Source organism: Dromaius novaehollandiae, chromosome 10, assembly GCF_036370855.1.
Source record: "Dromaius novaehollandiae isolate bDroNov1 chromosome 10, bDroNov1.hap1, whole genome shotgun sequence".
In the NCBI taxonomy this organism is placed as follows: domain Eukaryota; kingdom Metazoa; phylum Chordata; class Aves; order Casuariiformes; family Dromaiidae; genus Dromaius; species Dromaius novaehollandiae.
Window position 1 is genome coordinate 21,156,309 of NC_088107.1, and position 25,453 is coordinate 21,181,761.

Here is a 25,453-nt window from a genome sequence, read left to right on the forward strand (position 1 = left end):
CCTTTAGCTCAGGCATGTTTATTATAAGCTGCATAGGTAGTTTAACATCTGGGTCCTTTGTATAGTCCATGGGCACAACGTTTGGTGCCATTTCATGGTACCGGCCATGCAACCTGTAAACAAGCAGAAAAAACAGCCCCTTTAGATAACTAATGCCATTCATAAAATAATCAAACTTGTCTTGCAGATCTAATCACTGTTTTTAGTCCACAAGTCAGAGCCCAAATTCCCATCTTTCTGAAGAAAGAAGGCTTTGATGCAGTTTCTAGCATAACTGCTACTAACATTCATGCATAACTTTGGGTGCACAACATGAGTATGTTCCATGAATATGTTCACAGTATTTGCACATAATATTTAATACCATATTGGTACATGTATGCAAGAGGTAGGACTGGACCGATGTACTAACACTGTGCATATAATCCAGGGATCAAACCTCAGTGCAAACTGTTGGTCTACACAACACAAGAATGAAGTTGTTTAACAGGCCAGACAAAGGTAAAGAATTTAAAAGTCAAATGATATGTGATTGTGATGCTATGGACAAAGCATCCCAGAGAGACCTCACTGCTGAATAAAAAAAAAAACAAACCACCTTTTTTCCCATCTGTCCCTCACTAACGTTGAAGATTTAGACTTAAAATTCTAGCACTGGCTGCCACCAGCACCCAGACCATTTCCACTCCAGTTCCATTTCACATAGCTTTTTTTTTTCCCCCCTCTTCATTCCTGACTCAGCTTATTAGTAAAGCCAGTATGTTTTAAAAGAAATAAACAAGTGTTTTTCCCTAGAGATGCAAATCAGACATCCATAAACCTAGTTTCACTCTCTAAATCTTGCTTATTATGCTAACAGTATTATATCATAGCTTGGGTAAGGGAGATGGAGGAGGAGAGAGACAATGAAACACACAGATGTTTGGAAGTTGAACACTAGCAAATTATAGAAGTTGGCTCAGTCTCCTGCATGACCTGAGCTATGTTTAACGAATTAGCAAGTGTTAATTCCCCACCACCACCCCTTTATCCACTGCCTCCAAATATTCTTGTTTATGTCTAGGCAAAACCATAGCCCAAAAGCCAAGAGAAAACAGGCATACGTAAAAAACAAATCAAATCGAGTAGGAAGCAAATTTAAAAACTGTCAGCACATTTATTCTCACCAGGATGCTCACTCAAATTAGGAACAGAAACATTCCCAGTGAAATGGGTATCCAATCAAACTCACCTACGGATCCCAAATTTTGAGCAACCACGCTAACTGGACTGCTCTCAAGCAACCTACGGACAGAAACTGTCTGCGAAGTAAAGCGTTACCTGTCTAGATGCAATTCATGCATAGAGAGGTTAATTCTCGTGATTTGCTGATTTTACTGATTCTATTGATATTTCATCTCTAGTGGCCAAGTATCTAGTATTAAAGACTCGGTCAAATAACAGAACACAAAAATATTGAAGGGATGACTTACATCCTAGTATTTGGCAAAGGTTATTTGAAGAAAATCTTGTTCTCATAGGAATGCTATATGCCAACATTAGTAATATTCATCTATATTTCATTAGCAACAAGAATCCTAGTATGTTAAATATTACCTTCAATTCCCAGCCCAAAGATCAGACAGCCTGTAAAAAAATAAACAGGCAGATACAAAAATACACCAATAGTTTTCTTACATATGTAGTGGAAAAATAAAGTCAGGTTCACTTGCTGCTAGTCTTGTACAACCATGTCCTCGATACAGCAAAAAAAGGTTTAGCCAGCATGCATGCTTTAATCTAACACACCATCCAGGGAACGTGGAGATATTCTAAACCAAGTATTTAAAAGACAGTGTCTAATAAATTCTCTTAGAGCCACCAACTTCCCAACAAAAAGAACAGCACCTCTTCACTCAGATCCTTGACAAAACGCTAGATGCAACGGTGGGCATCGCTCTGAGAGGGCAGCTCGCACGTTCTTAGAGGGGGGTGCTGCTCCTGTACAACAGTTTTACTCAGTCCTTAAGTGCCAACATATTATATCCGACAAGCTGTTTGAACTAATTTTCTAAAGTCAGCTCTGGCCAGCATGAGGTACCCGTTACGCTCCATTTTTACCACTGCTTCCATATGCCACCTTTCTCCTTCCCTTCCTTATATCCATTACAACCCTAGAAATATTCCAAAAGACACACAATGGGCACTGTGTTCTTTCCTGAGACTGTGTTTTTCATAAATTTTTAGGTTACTATTTTGCTTTCAAGTGATGACAAATTTGCATATACAAATATCCACACCAAAACGCTTGAGGCTTCCACCTGCAACTGGTGTCCAAGGCTCCCCCTGTAAGTCTATTTGGGAAAACTGTTACAAAAAATAAGTTAAATCACTATACAGGATGTAGTATACTCTAGATAAAAATTGAGAAGAATTTTTAGAGATATAGTTGATTAAACTCCAAAGACAGTGAACGCCAACAAGCTGCCATCTTGTGCATCATGATCATTAACACAGATGAAAAAAACCAGCAAAATCACCGAAGGTCTTGCTGCTAATGAATACCAGGATTAGGGTAAGATTTCCTGACCACTGTTCAGAAGCTGTCTTTAGCACACTTTCTGTTACTTAATATATACTTAATAATATCCATTATATACTTCATATACTATGTTACATAATATACTTAATAATATCCATTAGCAAGGGCACTGTCAGCCATCTTGTGATTTAACCAAGATATTGTGCCATTTGCCACATGGCTTTAGTTAACTATTTGAAGTTGCAATTTACTTTCTATGAACCATGCGGGCAGTAAGCCATGAAAAAACCCTCTCTCAAAATGAAACCCTAGCTGCAAGAGATTGCGCTGCATCCGGCAGGGCCAGAGGGTGATCTCCAGTACCAAAGGTTAAAGGATTAATGTTCCTCACGGTGCCACTTCACAGGAGAAGAATTCAGAAAGATGACCAGGAGTAAATCTGTGGTTATAATTTATGGTCACAAAAATAATGTATTGCCAGTATTTATTTCTGCTTTAACTAAGCTTTTCTTTCTTTAACTTGCCTAACAAAATAAATAGAGGCTAATTTTATACTGTGAGAACGAGGAACAATTTCGCTTTTATTAATGGTGATCAGTGATTAGCCAAAAAGCTACTGCTAACGTTACAAACACTACAAACAACATCAGGCAGGAGGGCTTCCAAAATGTACTGAATATCTCAATATATTTAGTACAGACGTATAACCTGCCACTCCTCTATGAAATACCATATGCTTGAAAGAGGTCAGCTAGTTGTTGTTTGTAGGGAAACTTAAAAAAAAGTCATGCACTGCAAAATATAACTATCACCATCTGTGCCCACCTGTTGCCTTGCACCTTCTTCATAAACTGCGTAGGGCAGAAAGTGTAATTTTATCCTGTTTTATGTACTGATGCAGGGCTTTCGGGTCTCCCATTGGGTCCCGCATACTACTTCGATATATTAATAAGCTATATTATTCACCTTGTGATCTGTTTTCATTTGAACAAAACAAACCCTGTCTGTTCACTACATAGACTATTAAAAATAAGGAGATTAACATGTTCTGAACAGCACAATACAAACAAAACAGTAATTCAGAAGTAACACCTCTCCAAGCCCTGCATCTCGCCAGCTTTAGCTCTGGCAAGCCCTCAGCCTCCACAAGCAACTGAGCTATTTCAGATTAACACGGGTGAGGAAATGTCAAGAACAAAGAGAAAGTAATCGTCTTCCTAAGCTCCTCTTTGGTTATGACTACGATGTGTCACAAAGAACACGTATAATGGAACATAAAGGAACGTGGTTTGTCTGAATCTTAGGAAAATAATGCCTTTACACTGCACAGCAAAATACTGTGCCATACAGGAAATTAAATATCCACTGACCTAAGCACATTTCAGCTGCTGACCACAGCTCACCCTGACATTTCATAAATACTGTGTAATTCAAGATGCAACAGCCATTTCCCACTCCAGCAACTAATTTAACAGTAATTGCATGATTCCCCCAAATACAACGGAAAAACAGCTTAAAGGCATTGGAAGGAAAGCAAACCTTCCAAATCAAATATTCGTCTGAGGAAGTGTAAGCTAGAACAGAGGAACAGCACTCTAGTCCACGCGAGAACAAAGATTCATCATTGGCGTGCCGTGGTCATCGTGGGCGACATTTCAAAGCACACTAGCTGCCACTGCCTGATTACTTATACTGCCAAGGTTTTCCTCTCTTTACCTTCTCTAGTATTAAACATTTCTTATCTTTGCTCTGTCTCCTCTGGCAGGACTACGAACACAAACACTGATGCAACTCCTCGGGCATCTTAAAGGAGTTCAATGTCTTCCAGAAAGCATTGAAAGAATCGGAACAAAATGATCTATGTTTCATATTTTATTAGCCTGTTATATTTGTTTAGCCTATAAAATGCAAACTATGTAATTTCTCTTAATTTTCAACAAAAATCATTGAGCAAGACACTTACTTGAAAAGGAGAAAAAGAGATGAAGGTTATTACAATTTATACTGGGAACAAACATGACAAAAGTCTAAAAACGTTGATGGAAGATGCTTTTTACTGGAGTGCAATCATTATACCTTAAAGGAATACTGTACATAATATTGCGATGCAAGATTTTTCATTACAGCGTGATCTGTCTCTTAATAAAAAAAATAATTCGCCAATAGAAATAAAGAGAAACAGCCACATCTTCTTAAATTTGAGTTACTTTAGTACTGGCAATAACACAGCACTACAATAGAGACCAGATACTAAGATGACTAAGACGAGAGTACTCATTATGGGTACACAAAGAGGCATTTTGTCATCACTATGACTCACGGTGATTTGGTCCTCAGTACTATTTTGACAGAAATACTACAGCTTATGATGCTTACCAAATTAACAAGTTCTGAAACAAAATCTACAGTGTAAATATTCTATCACAAGGAATACCCTTGCAAGGCACATGACAGGCTGCAATGCTGCATCCCAGACGCCCTTTTCTGTGAAGTAACAATTTTATTTCAATGACAACGCTTAGAAGAAGAGAGATCTAGGACAGGGGACAGCCTCAGTTCTTATTAGCCATTCCTTTTCTCAACACAGAGGTTCAGTCTCTTTCTGACACGCAGTATTAGTGCCTAACCACCCCATTTTTCTTCCTGATGGAAGTCACTACCTTGTCCACAAAAATAAAAACAATCTGTTTCTACTGAAATCAATCCAAATTCCCCAGCAGGTCAAAGCAGCATCTGATTTTCAATGGGAAGGGACCATCCACTGCAGATCATTTAGCAGAGCAGTTACTTCTGTGGGACATGAAAGGCCGTTCTAAGATCTAACACAAAACCTAATTTGTGTCTTTTAGTGCAAGGCCAACAAGAGCACTCTTCTTTTACTGTGGACAAGGCACCTACATTAACTGTAATGATAATGAATACAGTGTGGACAGCTAGTGGCACCTTGGGAAGTACAATCATCCAAGACTGATGTATTCTGCTTCTTATTGTGCTTTTCTCACTACTTCAGGCATTAAGATGTCACAATTCTTTGGAGAAAAATGATACTACCCTAGCACATTTACACCTCCATACAATGTATGTACACTAATTTTAGAAGGCGTCTCTAATACAATATTCAAACCACTCCTCAGTAGGCTATTCAAATGATTTGGCTACAAAATACTGCCAGAGGACACAGAAAACACATTCCTTTTGTTTGTTACCACAGATCATAAACAAAACTCATTTCTATTTCCTTTCTGCAAAAGTTATGGCCAGAAACATAGAGCTGAACACCACATCTGCTGCTGGAACTCACTTAATTTTTAGAATCAGAAGGGAAACGCATGCTCTTGTGGGGGAGAAAGAACCACCGAAGCAAAAAAGCAACCCCTGCATGCCTCTTTACCACGACCAACAGATATGTTCCTATCTGTGCACATTCATACATCTGTAAATTTGTACGTCTGTGTTTTATTTGGAAACGCTTACAGACAAGACATTCATTTTTACAGAAAGCTGTAAACATGCTTCTCAGCCAGTCCATTTAAAGTTAAGTCTTTCTTTTATCTCTGAAGAGGAGCAGAAAGGCGTCAACAAGCACCAACAACACAGCTAGCCTTCTAAAACACTGGCCCAGGCTCAACAGGATGCTGGAATCAGCTGGAATGCAGATGATTGGCAAACGAGTGTGTAAGAAAATAGCAGCAGATTTGACTGGACTGCTCAGATGCCTTGTTCTCCTCCCACTACCCCATGAAAAGACCAAGGAATTAGAAAAATAGAAAGGAATAAGTGGAAGAAAGTATTCAAATACAGCAACGTAGTTATCCCTGATACACAACTACTAATGAAGGGGCCTGAGATTCAGAAAGTGTGACCCTACCTTCACTGAGTTTACCCAGGATGAGCACGGGTCTTCTGACTTCAGACTGAGATCCACATAAAATGCTAGGGAGCTTCAAACCTTAGAAATGTAATGGAAATCCAGAGTTTTGAGTTATGTCCCTTCCATCTCTAGCTGCTCTCATCTGGCTTCTCATCTCTGTAGTAGGATGCCTTTACTAAAATGTATTTACTTATTCATTTTTATGGTTTTCTGTAGAGTTTATCCTGGCACTAACTCTTAAGCATGCGAGGGTTTGCAGCACAGCCCCCTTATAGGTGGTGAGATTTCCAGCTTTTATATATATATTTATAGATAGATAAATACTTATTCTTCAAACTCTGAGATACTTTGGACTGACTGATTACTATGTAGAGAAGGACCCAAATAAACAAATCACCTGCTCCCATTCTGTCGACAGGTCAAGTTCAAAATAATTGCTTTTCCTGATTAATATTACAACCAGGACAGTGCATGAATTAAAGATTTTCAGTAGTAGCCAAAATAATAGCCTCATCTATTTTAATTCAAGCTTTAAATCACACCTGAGCAAACAGTTTAGACAAAATACTGCTACTGTGTACCAGAAGTGCATCACTTGTGTAGTACGTAGCCTTGATGAGGTTGAGACTGCTCAGTTTCTCAAGACAGAAACAACTGAGGCGGTGTAGAAATGATTGCGAAAGGGCTGCTCAGTTCTGACACAAGGCAGTTAGTACCAAGTCTGGATTGTGAGCAGAACCAAGGCCTCACTAAGCCCCTGCTGACATCAATCTCAAAAATTCACTCTTGTTCTTTAAGATGTTGCCTGTCCCACTCTACTCTGCTTTTTGGCATATTGTTACAGACCAAGCTGTAATTTTCAATGGTTCACTCCAACAGGAGCGAGCTCTAGTTTACTTTTGACCTGTTTTTATGAACATCAGTCCACAAATATCCCAAGACATAGTTTCTTAAAAAAAAAAGGGGGGGGGGGTCAGCAGTAATGCTAACAGAACCTCCTCTTCCTTTTATCTCCAGCCACTTGCCTTCCTCCAAAGAGCATCACCATTTTAGCTGTACCAATGCACTGTTAGTAAGGACATCTGATGCACTGGATCAATATGAAGAGTGTTCTTTTTCTTTTTCTTTTTTTTGTTACGTTTAACCTAGATCAGCACAACCCTAACAAATAGTTGTCCTGGCACTTGACACTTATCTCCGTTTATTAAACGTAGGTTGAAGAACTCTAGTAATTCACCAAATCACTCAAAGATCTACGGGTGCGAGAGCTTTCCACCTGAATGGATTTCACACTAAAGCATCCAAATGAGCTTGTAGGAAGTGGCTGTGATCCAACTCTTGCAAACTAAATTGCAGCAATAAAATAGCCTTTCACAAGCTTATACATGTAAGGATCCTACTACAGTATTTCTGATGGCCTTAGGTGGCACTATTAGGTAGTATCACAATGAAAAAGGCCATAAACACAGCATTTCTCAAGCTTAGTTTCCAAAACCAACATACAATATGTTGTGTGAGCTCTAATCACCTTTTGTAAAAGCAAACAAAGAGAACAAAACCAAACCAAAGAACAACAGTAAAACCTTTTTCCACTGAGAACTGCTGGAAAGTTCTTTAGGGAAACTGTGCACTATTTTATGATAAACTAAGTATTGGATTGCAAGCCTCTGGGGTGACTGGACTTTTTGGAAAACTGGCCAAAAAGTTACAGAGCTGCCTCAGCCTCTTACAGAATTCTGACTATGCTGCTTATCACAGTGAAATACAACTTTTGCATGGGTTGTAACAAAACTTCTGTTTACTTGAGCAAACTACTTTACACTGGATGCATACTTACTTTGGACAAGGGAACGGCATGCCTTTCTGATGAGTCATTCTATAACACAATGGAGACATAAGGGTTATTTCCCAAAATGACCGCTTACTGTATTTTAGAACCATAATCCTCCTGCCTTTATGCAATATTTTCCCTCCACCAATTTGTCATATCATGGTCATACTTGGAACAGCTACTACGACCAGCACTGTGAGCCAGTTTAAGTAGTCTTATCCCCAAAGCTGCCCTGATTGTCACCACATGGATCACTGATGGTTTTGACACATCTCAGTAACATTAATTACCAACTGTGAATATATCAACAAACCTCTGCGGTAAAGATTCTCAAATTCCCTCTGATCTTAGAGAAGCAGAAAGCACTTCAGATGATGACGTGAACACATCAGAAAGAGTTATGACCGGGAGAGGAAAGGCTTTGTATCCTTAAGATACATGCCCCTCAACAGGAAGCATATCTGAAAATAACCTAAAGCTCCTTTGGCTATCTGCCCCGGTCACAGAAACATTTATGTCTTATCAGGGAGGCAATGTGAGGTTTTGCAGTGCTGCCTAAATGCATATAGTTTCGGAAAGGCTGCCATCACCATGGCACTATATATATGTTCATGAGCTGAGTGCCTGCAGTGAGCCTCACTTTGCAGAAGTGTCTATAGATCCTGCAGTGATATCTGCATCATCAAAAAATTCTCCTCAATGTATGCAAATACATTTTCCCATTCCTGAACTCCTCTCTTCCTTGCTTGGATGTCACATTTATTCTGCATGGAGGAAGGAGAGGAAAAGGTGGCAGCATTTACTGGTGCCTTCTGACCTATAGAAAAGGGACAAGATCAGGACAAGATGATGTCCTGATCCCACAGATTTTGGTACATATTTGAGCTTTATGGACTATATTCAAGGACTGAGGGTGTGATTCCATATCTGTTTAATCCAGTCTAAATCTAAACTGCTGGAATTCTGCCCTTGCAGAAATTTCAAACCCACCCACCCACCCACCTCCCTTTCATGAGCACTAACACGCACCAGACTGTGCAGTGAGGTCCAGAGAACTCATCTGGTTGGAAATACAGTTTTCAGTCAGCTCCTTGAGCCAACTTGTGTAATTGCAGCAGCAGTACTACTTGTGCAAAGAAATAGGGGTATACTACTACTGATTAATCAATTAAATCAATTAACAAATGAGTAAAACAATTAAATACGGGCAGAACAAGACTTGCCACTGTAGGTGGCTGAAGCTGTTAAATGAACTCAGCTGCTCATGCACCAATGCTGAAACAAAATGCTATCTTCAGAAAAAAACAAGTGTTACCTCCACAGCCTACTTTTTGTTTATGCTAACCTTCATTTTATCGTTTGTGAGTAGACAGACTCACAAATGGTGAAGTAGGCGGGTTAGAGTCTGTCCCTACTTCCCAAGGATGTGGTAACCTGGAATCACAACAGTATTTGCTGGACATGGCTTGATTGGGACCTCCCCAAACTCAGAGCCTTCAGCTATACCTGTGTAGGTCTAAAAAGACTTCACAAAAATGACAAAAAAAAGATTTCCAAGTTTACACCACTGCAGTGATTTTTTTTTTAAACTTGCTATTGAGCTTTGGGAGAAGGTCAGATTTTCCAAGGTCACCAGTGGGTGTGTTAAGACACTGAGAAGCTTGATATACCTAAATCACCACCATTAAATGCAGTGACAACACATTACAGCTGGCTGGGCTGCCTTTGTAATAAGAACTGTGCACTAAAGGAGTGCTGAAAACAAAAGATAAAAGCTGGTAATGGCTCATTGATTAGAAATAAGTAGAGGCTTTAAAGTGTCCTTTAGAACCTAACACATTATATGTCTCAGCAGCTGCAGCCCTGCCTTCACAGTTCCAGTCAATCGATTTATGGTGTGAAGAGGAAACATTTTTATTCAAGAATACATAGCCAGTTTATTCCTAAATAAAAGAAATGCATTCAAAATATATTTGACTTTAACATCACCGTCAAGATGATCCCAAAGACTACATTCTAGATTGCTGTGCATATTCACAAAAAGTAAAAAGCAAAATGGTTTAGCTAGAACAACGAAGGCAGGCAGGGAGCACTGATGGACAGTCCCACAGGTTCCTAACAGTCATGGCATGACCTGACCCGAGACTGACTGTACAGAAAGCAATAAATTATGCCAGTAGCAGGTCCAGAGAAGCACTGGGTTGCTGCTCTCATTTTCTCGTATTCCCTACAACCAAAACCACGTTTTTGTCTGGATGCAGGCGTTAAACAGAACAGGCAGAGAAGTACTTGGGGCAATACGCAGAGAAGAATTCCAGACTTCAGAGACCAGCAGCAGCACTGCAGTGTCCATAGGCCTGGGAGCAGAGAGATCGGAGCAATCAGCCTTTCTGGCTCCCCAGAGATAAAGGTGGCTGCAAGCAAAAGAAGTGACTGAATTCAACATGGGATTGCATAGATTGTAGGGAAGAATGCATGGTGCTGATGCAAAGACACAGACAGAAACTGATCTACAACTGAGGCTACAGAGGCTGTAGGCCCTGAGAAGCAAACTGTTGAGATGCACATACTCTCCTGTCCCATAGTGCTAGCATTACAAGTGGACAAATGTGATCGGAGAGCCAGGGAACAGGTCCAGATAGACTTACAGCCATAAGTCTGCCACACAAAAAAGTCGCCACAGCTCAAAGGGAATGAGGTTCTTTGACCGGGAGCTGAGAAGCTGAGGACAGAGGGGTTTTCAAGACTCTTGGCAACTGATAAAGGAAAGACTCCTTTCAGGGTCTCAGATTTATGCCATACATTCACTAACTGCTTTTTGCGGTGACAGTTAAGTGCTGCATGTGATAACTACAGCATAAATTTCTGTGCTGCAGCAATTCCTCAGCGAATTATTGCCTCTAAAGGCTGCAAGAGTTTAGAGGAGTCTGTTAGAGAAAGGGGTCTACCACATGCAGCTGGAAAAAAAGTGATAGGAAACATGGGGCCATGTCTGAAGGTAGTAGCTAGGAATATGAGAAAGGAATTTGGACTAAAACTCACTAAACTGTTATCTAACAAAAGGATAAAGAGGAAAGAATAGTGAGAAATGCATGCTGAAGCTGTTTCAAGAGTTTAGGAATTGTGTTACATTTCAGTTATTGGTTTGCCTCTTCATTCATTTTCTAGTTGAAAATCTTTTCACTATGTGCATAAAATACAAACAACTAAATGCACACAGAAATCATTTATAAAAACGCAGCATATGAGGAAGGCAAAATGTGAACAGATGAGCATTCTGCTAACATTTATTTGATACATCAAGTACTGTTTCATCTCCGCATTACACAATGAAGCAGTATAAACTAATTCCAGCCAACACTAAATAAATATTCTCCAAAACCACTTGCAGTATAATTTAAAACAAACTCTGCATAAGAAATGTTTTTTTGGGGGTAATTTACAGTGATAAATTTACTCTAAAAGTTCTAGTCTTGCTTAGGAAGGCTTTACCTACTAACGTATGTAACACTGCTATCCATAGAACTACATAAAACACAGTAGGCATGGATAGAAGCAGTCCACAGTATTTTCCTTCCTTGAAGTATCATTAAAAACCTGCTAACAGGCTGGTTATCTACTGGCAATTCCATACAGATCAGCAGAGAAAGATTTTTGTCCTCACCTGAGCTTTACCATTCAAGGAAATGATGATAAAAATCTATCTAGAAGCTGCTCTTTTCATTCATAGAGGATATACAAACATTATTAACAACAAGAATAGAAACAGTTAACAAGAACAATCAATAGCAGCTTCAGTTTATCCATTCTTCCTGTATGTAGCTTCTGCACAAAATTCAGGAAGATTCCCAGGGCAGTAAGAGTTCCATCAAATTTTATTCTCATGTTAGAGACCTGCCCCTCCACAGCCAGCGATATGGGAACTTCCCCTTTCTGCATGTGACACCCCCCCCCCCCCCCCAAAAAAAACTGATTGAAAGACAGGATGCATTAGGAAAAGAGGAGCTGTGTTTAACCTCTCCCCGCATCTGCACGGCCGCTTGCTCCAAGGGGAGCTGCACGTCTCAGGCAGTTTGCTGTATTTGCTCCCTTATAAGGGAGGGTTTCCAGACACTTGGAGGGAACTCCCGCTTATCTCCCAAACTTAACTCCCAGGCAGGTTTCAGCCAGAACTGCTCCTCTGCATCTCACCTTTCACCTCCGCAAAGGTATGCCAAGGAGCAGGCAGAGGAGAAATGCAACAGAACTAAAAACTTCTCTCTACCAGATGGTTCAAAGGTTTGTTGACTGCCAGGATGGTGCCCAGCTCTGTAATTTAGTACCATATTCCTCTGATAGCTATCTAGCTAGGTTAAGTCAGTCCCAAACTATACAGCTTCAATGTACAGATTTTGTGATTTTTGTCTAGGACAGACATCCAAGAACACCTGTGCTCGAATGTTTGGGTATTTGCCAAATTGTACTAGCCTAGAGGGAGAAATAGAAACAGATGAGCTGGCTAGCAGACACGCATTATTACAGGAGTAAAAGCTTGCCTGCTAGAAAATTAGATTTATAAAACAGAGTAAGAAAAATATTGCCTTATAGGGGACAACTTAACCATTTGTTCCCATCTACAATCGCAGCAGAGGCATGTTATGCAAATAGATTCATTGCTAAGAATAAAGTGTTTTTCCAACCTTTCTTCATAGATCATGTTTTCTAAGCTGTTTTTTCTTGTTTCTCTCTATTGGACCTTTTCCAGTATGACAAATCTTTTTTGACTGGTGATGCTCAAAACTGGACAGTCTATTCTTGCTGATATCCTAACAATGCTAACCAGAACGGAGTTCTGCCGTTTTATATACAATGGTTAGGTTAACACATCCTAGAACTCAGTTTCCCTTTTTTTTGCAACATTGTCATATTTCTTTTACTTATATTCAGTTTGTTTAGATCAACTTATCCCTCCTCCAGTTTCTTAAGCACTGCTGCCAGTTACTTTGCATTCTGCTATTGCAAGTGTTTTTCCTTTCTAAATACAGTTCTTAATGCTTGAACATGACAATTTCCTGTTGCTGATTTCTCTAATATATCAAGCATCATTTTAAAAGCTAATATTGATCTCCAGAGTGCCTGCAGCCTTCTTAAGCTTGACGTTTCTTACAGATCTTAAGAAATTTTGTTTAGAATATTCACTGGTACTTTAGCCAAGTTAGATATACAACAGAGACAGGAAAGGACAAAAAAACACATATGGAAACATACCAAAAGTTTTACTAAAATAAAAGTTATGTAATAGCTGTTTCTTCTTTCTTGTCCACAAGAGCAGTCACTCAAAGGAGGAAATTTGCTTTTACAAATTTAGATTTCTTTAAACATACCACCTTCCACTCCCAGCTTATCAATCAGGAGCATGAATTCACAACCCTTTTGATGGCAGCCTGTAAACTGACTATGAAAAGCCAAAGCCTTGCATGCAGCTAGACTGAGCCAATGTAACAGCCCAGCGGTCCTGAAATGGAAATTTTTGCTCTTCTTCCCTCATTTACACCTGCACTGTCTCACTCTTACTCTTGTGCCAGCTCTCACACTCATCTAATCCTTGAGAGAGCTGATTCAGCCCATTAAATCAGCAAAAAAGACTTTTGTTTTTTGAGCTCTTTGACAGGCTCCTTTTCTGTAGAGACAGATAAAATCACGTAGCCCATTTCACCTAATTGCAATCTCATGTTGTTTAACATCAGCTTAAACTGACCCAGATTGGGGCTGCCATATTCCCTTCTTCATCCCCATCTACACAACTGTGCCTGTTCCCTTGCGGTGGCACTAGCACTCCTGCGAATGGGCAGTTAGCCAGCCAGGGAGGCTGACTTCAGCCACAAACTGATTACTTTTTGTCAAGGTTACTCCTTGGCCGGATCATCTCACTGAACTATACAGCTGCACAAGGAATTTAGGTCAGCCTAAACAACCTGCACCTCCTATGAATATCACATGAAGCGTTCCTATTCAAACAACACCCAGAGATCCAAAAGCATTTTGCAATGCAGAATGAAGTGTAGCTCGCAGCCTGCCTGGGAAGCGGTTAAGTATTAAGGTCGTTTCACAAACAGCAAAACTCAGGTGCATGCACACAGAGTGAGGTGCCTGGGTCATACAGTAGTAACAGGCAGGAGCTGGGTCACAACCTCGATACAGGTATTGCACAACAGTACTGGTGCAGTCTTTCCTCTGCATGCTAAATCAGCAAGTGCTAATAAGGGGGTCATAGCCCATTTTATTCCCATCTAGCAAAATTTCTCCTCAGATACGCAAAAATACCTATTGATTCTACTCTATCCCTTAAGTAATAACCTGTACTCAAAGAGAGTCTATATAAAAAATTGTATTACTATATGCCATGTCATAAACTGATTATATAGAGAGGTTCTCAAAAAGCAGAAACATCACTCTGAGGACAAGACAAAAGAGGAAATACAGCAATTCCAAGGGACTATTCCTTCTCCCATGATTTTAGGCCTTGACAGAGCTACTACCTTGATTTTGTTCTTCTACACACTCTGAATCAAACATTAATATTTAGCTTTGTATACTATACTTGTCAAATAGTTTTTTGGTTTTTTTTTTAAGCCACCCACTAACCTCATCACTTCCCCCAGGCATATCTGTTTTTCACAAGTTATACTCTGAGATTGCACTGTTTCCCGTATATAGGTTTGTTCTCGGCTCTTTTTGGTACAGATTGTGCACAAAGTCATTCAAGCAAGGACTCCCTTATCTTCCATAGACAAGCCATAAGCAGGAAAGCTTTTTTCAGCTTGACATAAAGCATGCAATTAGCTGTAAGTGCATGCTTTGTTTTCCTCTCAGGAAATGGATTGTTTCCTTACAACTTCACTTTTGATATACAAGATTCATTATAGGCCTCCACACTACTCAAGCTGAGGTGCATTAAATATTTCTTACGGGAAGAAGCTCCACTTGTATTTGACAGTAAATTATCACTATTTTGTGTTGTATCATTTGCATCACTCATGTTTTTTATATGTTACTAAAGAGAGAAAAGCAAACCAAGACAAAATTTATTTACATTTCAGTACTTTTTAGAGAAACAGCACTCACTAAAATTGATCAGGGTTGCTTTATCTAACTACAATTTGCCACATTCAACACCTCACTGTTATTCAACTGGTCTACTTAAACGACCAGGTCTACCAAGTGACAGGGATACCTCTCACAGACACTATGAGCCTAAAAAAGTATTCAAAAGTGTTTTCACTACAGTAGAACCTAAATGTTACAACTAAGGTCAGTTTATTAGCTCTCCATATGTACAAATGGTTCAGATTATCCATATCAGGCAGATCTAAACAGACAACACGAAGAATTTATCCTCAAAGGCACAGACATATTAGGTGAAGGTAACACAAGCAGACTAGGACATAATGAAGGATTAAACATGTATCTCACTGTAAATCCAGTGACTTTACCACAATATATTTTTTTAAGGTGTTAATGCATTCTATTCAGTCCTCTGCCAAGAAAGTAATGCTGGAACTGCACAAGAAAGAACTGTTGAACAAGCCAACTCTTCCTCCTCACCTCTGCATCAATACTCAAAAGCAACTAATCTGAGCCTCTCCACTGGACTAAGCACTACTCTTTTGAACTGGATTATTCCTTGTGTTTTCAGAAACTACAGTGTGGCTGGAGAGGGAAGTGTATGATGCAATAAGAAAGCCAACAAACTTCCTATCAGCTCCTTTGCACTCCACAGTTCCAGCTGCAAAGAGACTGCAGAATTTGAAAGTGTTTACACAGAGTGAAAAGTGAGGTTCAGAATATCCTCCTCGTAGAATAACATGCATGGGGTTACTTGGATTTTCGGTCACCAGAGATTCTGGGAAATGTATCCCATGATCCAAACCTGAAGCGTGTCTTTTGTATCTACGGCCACCTGTAGCAGGGACCTAAAAATTGGCTATTTCAGTTCAGAAGCTTGAGAAGTTTCAAGGCTAATGTATGAAGGTAATAAATACCTTAATAATGAGTACTACCGGATACCTGTGCAATGTTTCAGTTACAGAATTCAAAGCATACGACAGTTCCACTTACAAGGACGGGAAATTACAGTGGTAATTCATCTAAGGAACTCAGCTGCTTACACAGGCAAGTGACAGTGTAAAAAAGAACACCAAGAACTTCAATTCTACGGCCACCATCCCGCCCAAGCCCCCACGTCAAACTTTCCTAGACAGAAAAACATCTTCTTCTTGAGGGGCAGAAGAATCTACTCCACAATTCAATGATGTTTCTTTTCTCAGCAAGTCCTATGAACTACTGTGACCTCCTCTACTCTGTATCAGACTTGCCGCGTAGGGGAAAAGACTGCAAATCATCTGTCTGCAAATGCAGTTTCAAATTACACAGTTCTGACAGAGACACGCGTAGTGCTCTGCCCAGCTGTGTGGAACTTGCAGTACTATGCAATCTAAATCAAGCAGGAAAAAGATCAAAAGGAAAGAAATGAAAAGGAAAAAGAAATCCACTCCTACTCAGGCATTCCTTTGTGCTGCCAACAGTCTTAAGAGAACAAAGGATGTAAACAAGGCTCTTATTTACTGAAATAAATTGTTACATATTGCTACCATTACCAAAGGTCCTATGTTCAATAAAATCTCAGTTTTCAGGTATAGGACACATCAAAAATCAGTCCCAGATTGCTGTTTTATAGGCAGCTGCTTATAACTTTTTCTTAGCATCCGGCGTTTCCCACTGCCTGTGCATACGTATTACTAATGTTTTATTAGATCACCATATCTTTTTTTAGTGTGAGAAGCTGAATGCAATTCTTCCTCATTGCAATTTTTCAAATTAGTAGCAGAAAAAGAAATAACACAGACCACTGATTTCTGCCGAGTTAATTATCCTTGATAAAGCTGAATTTTAACCTCATCACTGTCTCAAGCAGATTGAATATTTTACTACACAAAGCTGTTTATGCCATTGGAACAATCACATAAATATTACTCTTATTGAATGTTATAGTATAAAATAATTTTAAAGACCATTACCTATTTTCATTGTAATCAATACAAACTGACTTGAAGATTCTTGAAACTTAAGATAGCACTCGTTAGTACTAATCTTACTTGTCATACCAGTGGGTGGTTCTACAGTATCCCATTAACTTACAAGCACCCTTAAGGTTGCATGCAGTTGCAGTTTAAATGTTAAACACAAATATTACTCATATGGCAGGGTCCACTCATCTGCCCCAAAATTAAGCACCTCTGTAAATGTTTGTGGAGAATTTACATGGAACTGATCGTTCTTCTCAAAATATTTATCCTCTGTAACAGTGTTATTCAGTATAAATCAGAGGCTGATAAATCCCATTAACACAAAGAAATTATTGAGCCATGACAAAACAAACACAAAAAAAGTTAGAAAAGACAGTGTCTTAAATAATTCAATTAGATTATCCTTTGGCCCATCAGCAAAGTCCACCAATGGGTAAAAGCCTGAATTTTCAAAACTGGTATCCAAATACCCAAAATCCAAATCCAGTTCACCACCATTTGAGTGCCAAATTTGTGACAGCTGGGGATAGAGGATTATTTTTACAAATGCCAAACAGAAGGTGCTGGTGACTGCTACTGACATTCAGTGTGTCTAACTTTCCTAAAAATTATACTGAGCATCTCTCAAGATATCCAAAAAGGGAGGATTGCAAAGATATTCATGCATATCCCACATTTGAACATGCTGTTTTGTACATTGTTTTAATGTGTAAAATTTGATTCTGTAAAACATAAAACTCTGGATGCAACATTAAAAAGAGCTTAATGACTGTGATCATTTTCTCCTATAGCACTACAAGGGAGAGTGTCACACACAACATTTAAACATAGATTTGGAAATGAACGTTTCTTAAAAGAAAAAAGTAAAAGAGTATTTGATTCAGGTGTTGGGTTTGATTTCGTCTATTTACTGTGCATCTTATAAACTATGCTTGAACAGGTAAGTTTAATTTAGGCCATTTGAATGACACTTAGTCATTCTAAGCTATGCTAAGCACAATGACAGAATAAACATTCGCAAAGAAAAAAACTGGAAGAAAGAAGTTCATTGCAAGTCCAAATTGATACATGCAACACAAAATGGATTAATTATTCTTACAGTGGGGCAAAAACATTTGCAAATTCAGATCATTTTTTCTCTGCAATTTTTAGAATGTTCTCAAACATTATTATCCTCAATGCCCTGATATCAAATTTCAATGCAAGTTTTAAATCAGCATCATGCATCAAGAAAAACTGAAGAATAATTTGATGCATCACGAACAGCACTAAGCATTCTGTGAATCTTCCAGGATGCACATAAAAAATTAATGACATTTCTGTAGAACATCATTTCAAGCAGTTTTTATTTGCTTCTAAGAGCTGGCCATTAGAAACTCATTCTCTACAAGTATTTTTTATCCACTGCTACCCAGAAAAAGAGAGCATAAGTTGCTTACTCCTCAGTTCATAGCCAGCTTTTGCAGCACTGTAAATTCCTGTCTGCTTATCACACAGTAACATTTCCTGACTTAGAACATCTTTTCTTGAAAGCTGCAGTGTATTTTTCAAAACACACTTACTGCATTTTATCAGTTGCACATGATTGTTCAAACTTATGGTTTTGAAATGGTGTTATCCTGATAAGAAAAGGCGGCTTATTCAGATTTGGCAGTTTACTAATTACAATTTCTGGGGAGAAGTTTGATCCCTTACTTCCTTTCTTTATCAGCCTTTTACAATTCTGAGTCCCTTCTACCCCACACCAGTGTTACGTTCTTGCCATAAAATTAGTCATCTCAGAATTACTTCACACCACAGTTTTTAAATTGGGCCTGTACTGCACGTGTTCTGGACTTCTCATTTGTCCACAAGTTTTTCTCTAAATGTATTCTGTAGTGTCCTCCTGTAAATGTATTTTCACTCCTTGTAGTGAAATCAATGATTTTTTCAGGCTACTGATCCTAATATTTCCCTGGAGATTACCCCGTATGAGAGAGAAATGACTCCTAAGAGGAAGATAACATAGAATCATACTTGACAAATCGCCTTCTCCGGAAGGAACCAAATTCTGCGTTAGGTGGAGTTCTCAACCTAAGGGGCAAAAGCAATCCAAACTTCTAATATAAAATCCTTAATTCATAATTACTTCCCTCATAGCAACATACAAATACATTATTTATAAAGTTTGGGGTTTTTTTTTCAATTTTTGAGTTTAAAAGCATTTTTAGAAAGCAGTTTCTTCAGTTTATCTGGTCCCAACTAGTTTATTTCATAAGCTGAATATCTACGTAGTCTTGTGAAATGAAGTAAAGTATTTGCTGTTCTTTAAAAGACTAAGAGAAGTTAGACTGAATTATAGCAGTATCTTTTCCATCTATATAATCTACATATCTGAGATTTGGTGGATATATTACTGAATTTTCACAGGGACATCTTTTATCCAGTATCCAACTGTTGAGACTGATAAAGGTACAGAAATATTACTGAATCACTTCTGACACCCCACATTACAAACTCTCCATTATTTTGGACCCACATTTGTCTTTCTCAACCCATTGTGATGACAAATTCTGCTATTGTCAAAGTCTGTGCTTTAAGCAGAACCAACAGTCTTACAGCGCTGACAGGACATATAATGACTATTAATTTTTATTTGAGCTGTACGACTTTTTGTAGGGTACAGTGAACACAAAATGACACCTCTTCACAGTTACATGCATCTTGAGTCCATTCTTACACTCGTTCATTCATGCAAAATAACTGGCTTTATTTGGTTTCCTCAAGGAAGTCAGAAGTAGGATTTATATCCCTTCCACACAAATCATGAAGGAAAAGTTATTGTAATTTACTTACCGAAGGATTTCTTTCCGAGTGAAGAATGTGCAATCCTGTTAAAAAAGAAAATGTATTACTATACTGTAGAAATGTTAAAAATAACTACGAGAAATTACTTTTTAACCTTTTGGAAGGATACATAAGTCCAAACTCAGATCTGGCAGAAAAACTTTAAAGTTACTATTTATGTATTGTCTAGTTTTGGCTCAGAAAAAAATATATGCTAGAAAATAATTGACATGTGAAGTCTCCTAAGGACAGGATTATCAGGAAAAAATATATTGGTAGGGTGAAAGTCTGGGAGAAAAAAAAATCCAGTTTGCTGTAATACTTTTCCACTGTGGGATGACCAGAACAGAAAAGAAACTAAAACTGGAAGTTAGTTATAGGCCAAAACCTTAAACAAATGGATCTAGAAAGCTATAAAAAAATGAATAGATGTAGAAAGCTATCTTCTAACTTGGAATATTCTCCTTATAAACAGATACAATTGGTTTAATAATAATACCTAAGCAGTTACTTGTTAGTCATTAACCCTCTATACTAACAACTACTTCGCACTATGGTCACTTTGGTCTATGCTGCGAACTCTCATGCATTAGGACCTGTACAAACCTGGATAAAAGTATAGCTCCTGCTCCAAATAGTATGTGAATTATTCAGCTTTTGCTGTTATATCATAGAATTTGAAATAATTTACTGCAATGCAAAGTAGAAGTAGATGAATGTGAAAGAAAAACTTGTAAACATTCACTTGCATTCTGAATGGCTCTGTGGTTTGACTGCATTTATACTGTTTGAACTCACGCTTTTGATAATCTGGATTTTGCTAGGAAAACAGCACTTCACAAAAGAATAATAATATGGGCAGTGGAATACTTCGCACTTTGCATATTTCTGCCTCACTCACAAAACAAGGTGTACTGTTGTGAGGAATCATAAGTCACACTCCATTAATGGAAATACCCCTTGATCAACACTATCTTATCTAACATATATTAAGCGCAAATTCTACCCAGATTCTACCTCCACAACTAGAAACACTCTGGTGGCAATCTAATATTGGGTGATCAGTTTAGAACAGAGTTCAGGCCATAAATTCAGAGACTATGCATCATCTTGTCACACAGCTCGTGGCTGATGAGGGTATCTATAGGGAACAAAGGACGGCATTGTGGCCAAAACACAAAATCCTTGCTGATTATCCACTTCTCTCACAGGCCTAGATAATGAGGCAAGGCATCAGCCTAAGAATTAAGCCTATCGTTTTTATCCTTTAATGTAAGTATATTTAAAAGGTATCATACTTTCTAAATCAGCTAGTGGCAAGATAACAACATCCAACCTGAGTGATACTTGTAGCACACAAAGCTAGTATGACTCCCCCAGTCCTGCTCTCCAGCCAACTAGTGAAAAAGCATTTCATTCCTAGGCTGAGAATCCTTCTGGCTGAATGCCCGCTTCTTCCAGGGAGGGGAAAGCAAACGATCACAGCTGGCTGAAGCAGTCCAGCAGCGTGTCTCAGGTATCCAAGTACACTATCAAACCTGCATTGTATCAATTATTGAGTTTGCTCGCTCTCCTCCACATAGAGTGGTAGGAGAAGCAGCTTTTCCCCTAGCGTATTGTGTAGCAGCGTAGTGTTACAAGGCACAGTAGGAAGGGACCTGGGGAGCTGCCGACACTGATGTCACATTGTCTGGAACTGCACAGAGTGAAACAGGAGCCAGTTGGTTAAGTCTTCATTAATTCCAGCACGTCCAACACTTACGGTCAAACTGTCACCTAAGGATGCTTCGTTTACTAACGAAGGCAGGGGCACTCACAAATAACTGTGATGCTCTCGGTAGCAATCATCCTGCAAGTACATAGGCTTGAGAAAACAGCAGACACTGTTACTTAACTAGAAAGCTTGTGAATCCTTTCTGAACGTTGTTACTGACTGCAGTATTTCAGCTATGCCTGCCAATTGCTTGGAGCGGTACGTAAGGGAGGAGGGGTGTCAAAAAATTGACAGTAGTTTCACAGACCATTTGCAGAGCTCTTAAAGCTACCCGTGGTCAGAGCACCACAAATCACGTAACACTGACACAGCCTCTCCTCTTGACCAAAGGCAAGACCATACGCACCACCTAAGAAATGCTTTGCCAGTAAGAAGCCTGTTAGATCTTGAATGGCAAATGTAAAAGCCACGACTCCGTGCTACCTCCGAAAGAAGTCCAGTCATCTCTTTCTTGCCCTGGCTTCTTATTTCTGCCTCTTCCCTTATGCTGACTTCATGCAGACGAGCAGTATGGCTGCATCAGAGAACTCCGGCTGAAAACTAACCTAACAGAAAAGGATTCATTTTCAGCTTGGACCAGCTCCTTTTTGTGGCTTAGTATATTGCCTCAGCAATGCTAGCGCTGCTAAAAGGGAGGAAGCTAAAGCAAGTGTCTACCGATGGCAGGAAAGAGGTACAGGACTGCTCTTTTTGTTGGAAGCACAGCCATAAGTTGGATTAAAGTCACCATGGAACAAAGGTCTAAATAACATAATTACATTTTGTAGTTGCTGGAACTCTAGCAATTTAATTCCGATTTAATTAAAAGACTTTTGGCCAGAGAAACTCAGAGGTGAATCATCCAATTTTCTTCTAGCAACTTCATTCAAACAGAAAATGCAAAATGATGGACAATAAATAGTAAACTAACATGTTAGATTAGCTCTTTCATTGGGAAAGTTGAAATGGGCCCTGAAAGCATCTGCAGTTTATGCGTATGATGCCATTGATCTTCCTTCAAGCCAGAAATTCAAGTTTAACAGAAGGATATATGAGTTTACTACAAACTTAAAAAGCAACCTGTCTATTCTGCTTGGTTATCAAAGCTGCTAGGAATCCTCCCAGAAAAGCAGAGGCTAAATATTCAACAAATGTTTCTTGCCAGAGTTCTCAAAACTTGTACCAATTCAAGATTTCTGGCAAAAATTTACCCTGAGAATTGTGGCTTTTGATTTCTAATGCCATACAATGTCCTGAAAAAACTATGCTAATTGCAGACCCCCCTGTGGATTTTAGGCTATTTAGAATCAAGGCCTTGCCTTGGAAGGTCACCTACTCCAGCCTCTGAGAAAATACACATGCTCTTTTTCTAAGATCAGCTATCTCACTCTGTCCTTGTTCCCTTAATAATCGGGTTTGTTAGAGGTCTGCTAAAAAGGATATTGCTGCCTTTTGGAGGTAAGATGTCACTTAGACAAGGCTGCAAGCATCTTCCTTATCTCTACCAAAGACAGTGAATATAATAAAGCAAATAAAAAGTTTCCCATTGATTTCAGTGAGATCATGAACTTGTATAATGGGCTTGATTCTCAAATTTGGCATTTAGGGAGCTTAACTGGTGGTTCTTCTTGAAACTATTCTGTAGTGAAGAGAAGAAAGTTAGACAACTGGTGCTGTTAGGTTCCCTGCAAGGTTTTGCTCTTGGGGGTTTGTATGACTTTCTGCATGTCACCCAACATTGCTGGTAAAGCAGGGTTAATGGTCTCTGCTCTTCAAAGGCACTTTATAAAACAGCACAATGTACAGGCTATTAGAAGTGTTTTGTAAAACCAGAGGTGGTAACAGCCTTGTTCTTTGAGCTGCTATATGAAGTGAATGCAGGGTTGGGACAAAAGAGTAACCGTCTGAAACATCCCAGTCTATTACCTCTTCCACTAGTCCGTAAGACTTTGCTGAAACCTCCTAGATGGGTTCTGCTTGATGTTTAGTTCCATAGGGATTTGAATGAAAAAATAGGAATAGAGATAACTGTGCTGAGAATGTACAGTTTACAGAACATTTACAGAAACGTTAAGTGTACATACATAGCGTAACACGAGGGATGATTCCAGACTCGGATCACCCTGTAATCTGTTCTGTGGGATCCACTGCCAATACTAGAGTGCAGCATGCAGTTTATGAATGGCAGCAGAGGCCACTGAATGAACCATTGTCACTTACCAGTTTCAGGGGCAAATATTGTCATGCATAAAGCACAGTTCTCAAATAAAACTAACTTCAGGTAGATAAAGGAAATATGTCTATACAGAAAGCAAGAGAAGAAAAACTGGAGGCCAGATAATAGAACAAGAAAATGGCAATTACACTAAAGCATCAAGTGCTCAAAGCCATTGCAAAATAATACTTATTATATCCATTAAATGCATATTATTCCTAAGACAATAGATGTAGAATTCTGCTTTTTATATGGTGTAGCCCCTTTCATAAGGGCAGGTTTGTTCTGAACCTGCAACAGCTTCATCAGAAAGTTTTATAAATAAGGAAATAATGCAAAACAGTCCTAGCAATAAGAAATCATTCCAAATTAGAGAAACAGCCTCAAACAAGAAACAGCAAGGCACAGATAAAGTAAACCTATGACTAACAGGAATTCTGACACTGCCCTCAGTGCAAGACAGACTAGACCCTTATAGCTACCTTGCTGAGCAGCTTCTAAAAAATGAGAAGTACTGAATACTGCAACATTTTAAATGTTATTAACATTGGAAGAAATTATTTCAGAGGTTTCACTTGTGAAATCACAAATGATCTTTTGCATAGTGCCAAAAGGTACACAATGTGTATAAAAATATTTAATCAAAACATCATAAAAACATTGTCCCATGAAGCAATCAAAAACTGCCCAAGTTAAGAGGTACTGCACAGATGTGGAAGTTTTAATATGTAAGATCTATTATTAATTTTATGCTCACCTGGTAACATTTTACAAATGCAATACTTTTTCTTGGATTCAAGTGAATATCAAATACTGTACTAAAGTACGAAGTTGCCATACAAATAAGATTGGTATAGAGCTGCTGCGCAAGACTTAAGCTAACGCAGCTCTGAATCAGCAAGATATTTATGTATTTTCATCACTGTAAATATATGTGTCAACGCGAAATCAGGGAGGCTAAGGTGTGTAACTGCACAGTGCTGTGCTGAATCCAGATTCAAACTAAAAAAATATCCTGTCAGAATGAATATCTGCCTTAATACTGTTACACAGACTTATGTTAAAAAAATGCCAGTTGTATCAGACACTAAGAATATCAATGGAGATTTTAGCATTCAGACTTTATTTGTAGGCATATATATTTTAGAACTACACCCAGAACCACTAAAATCTCCACTGAGTTTCAGTAGACAAAATCTGCAGGTATAAGAAACAGTTTATATTTATATTGGGATATGAAATGAAAACAGCTACGACTTTAACAAGGACCGAGGAAGAAGCAAACTGCTGATGAATCTAATTTTGCTCAATATATATATATCAAATGGTAACGTGAAGCCAGAATAAGACTACAGGATCATCTCACAAAGC

At 38.8% G+C, this 25,453-nt stretch overlaps 1 protein-coding gene across 4 annotated transcripts in view; it reads right to left on the reverse strand.

Moving 5' to 3' along the window:
* The window catches only part of CIB2 (calcium and integrin binding family member 2), a 55,045-nt gene that overhangs the window by 24,688 nt on the left and 4,904 nt on the right, over window positions 1-25,453 (reverse strand). For 3 of the 4 annotated variants that reach the window (XM_026110186.2, XM_026110185.2, XM_064517534.1), the window contains exons 2-4: window positions 20,124-20,158; window positions 8,230-8,268; window positions 2-113 (exon numbers count right to left, since the gene is read on the reverse strand). In XM_026110186.2, coding sequence (XP_025965971.1) covers window positions 2-113; window positions 8,230-8,268; window positions 20,124-20,158 — 186 coding nt within the window. The remainder of the gene's footprint in view (window position 1; window positions 114-8,229; window positions 8,269-20,123; window positions 20,159-25,453) is intronic. The other variant, XM_026110187.2, reaches the window with a different exon arrangement.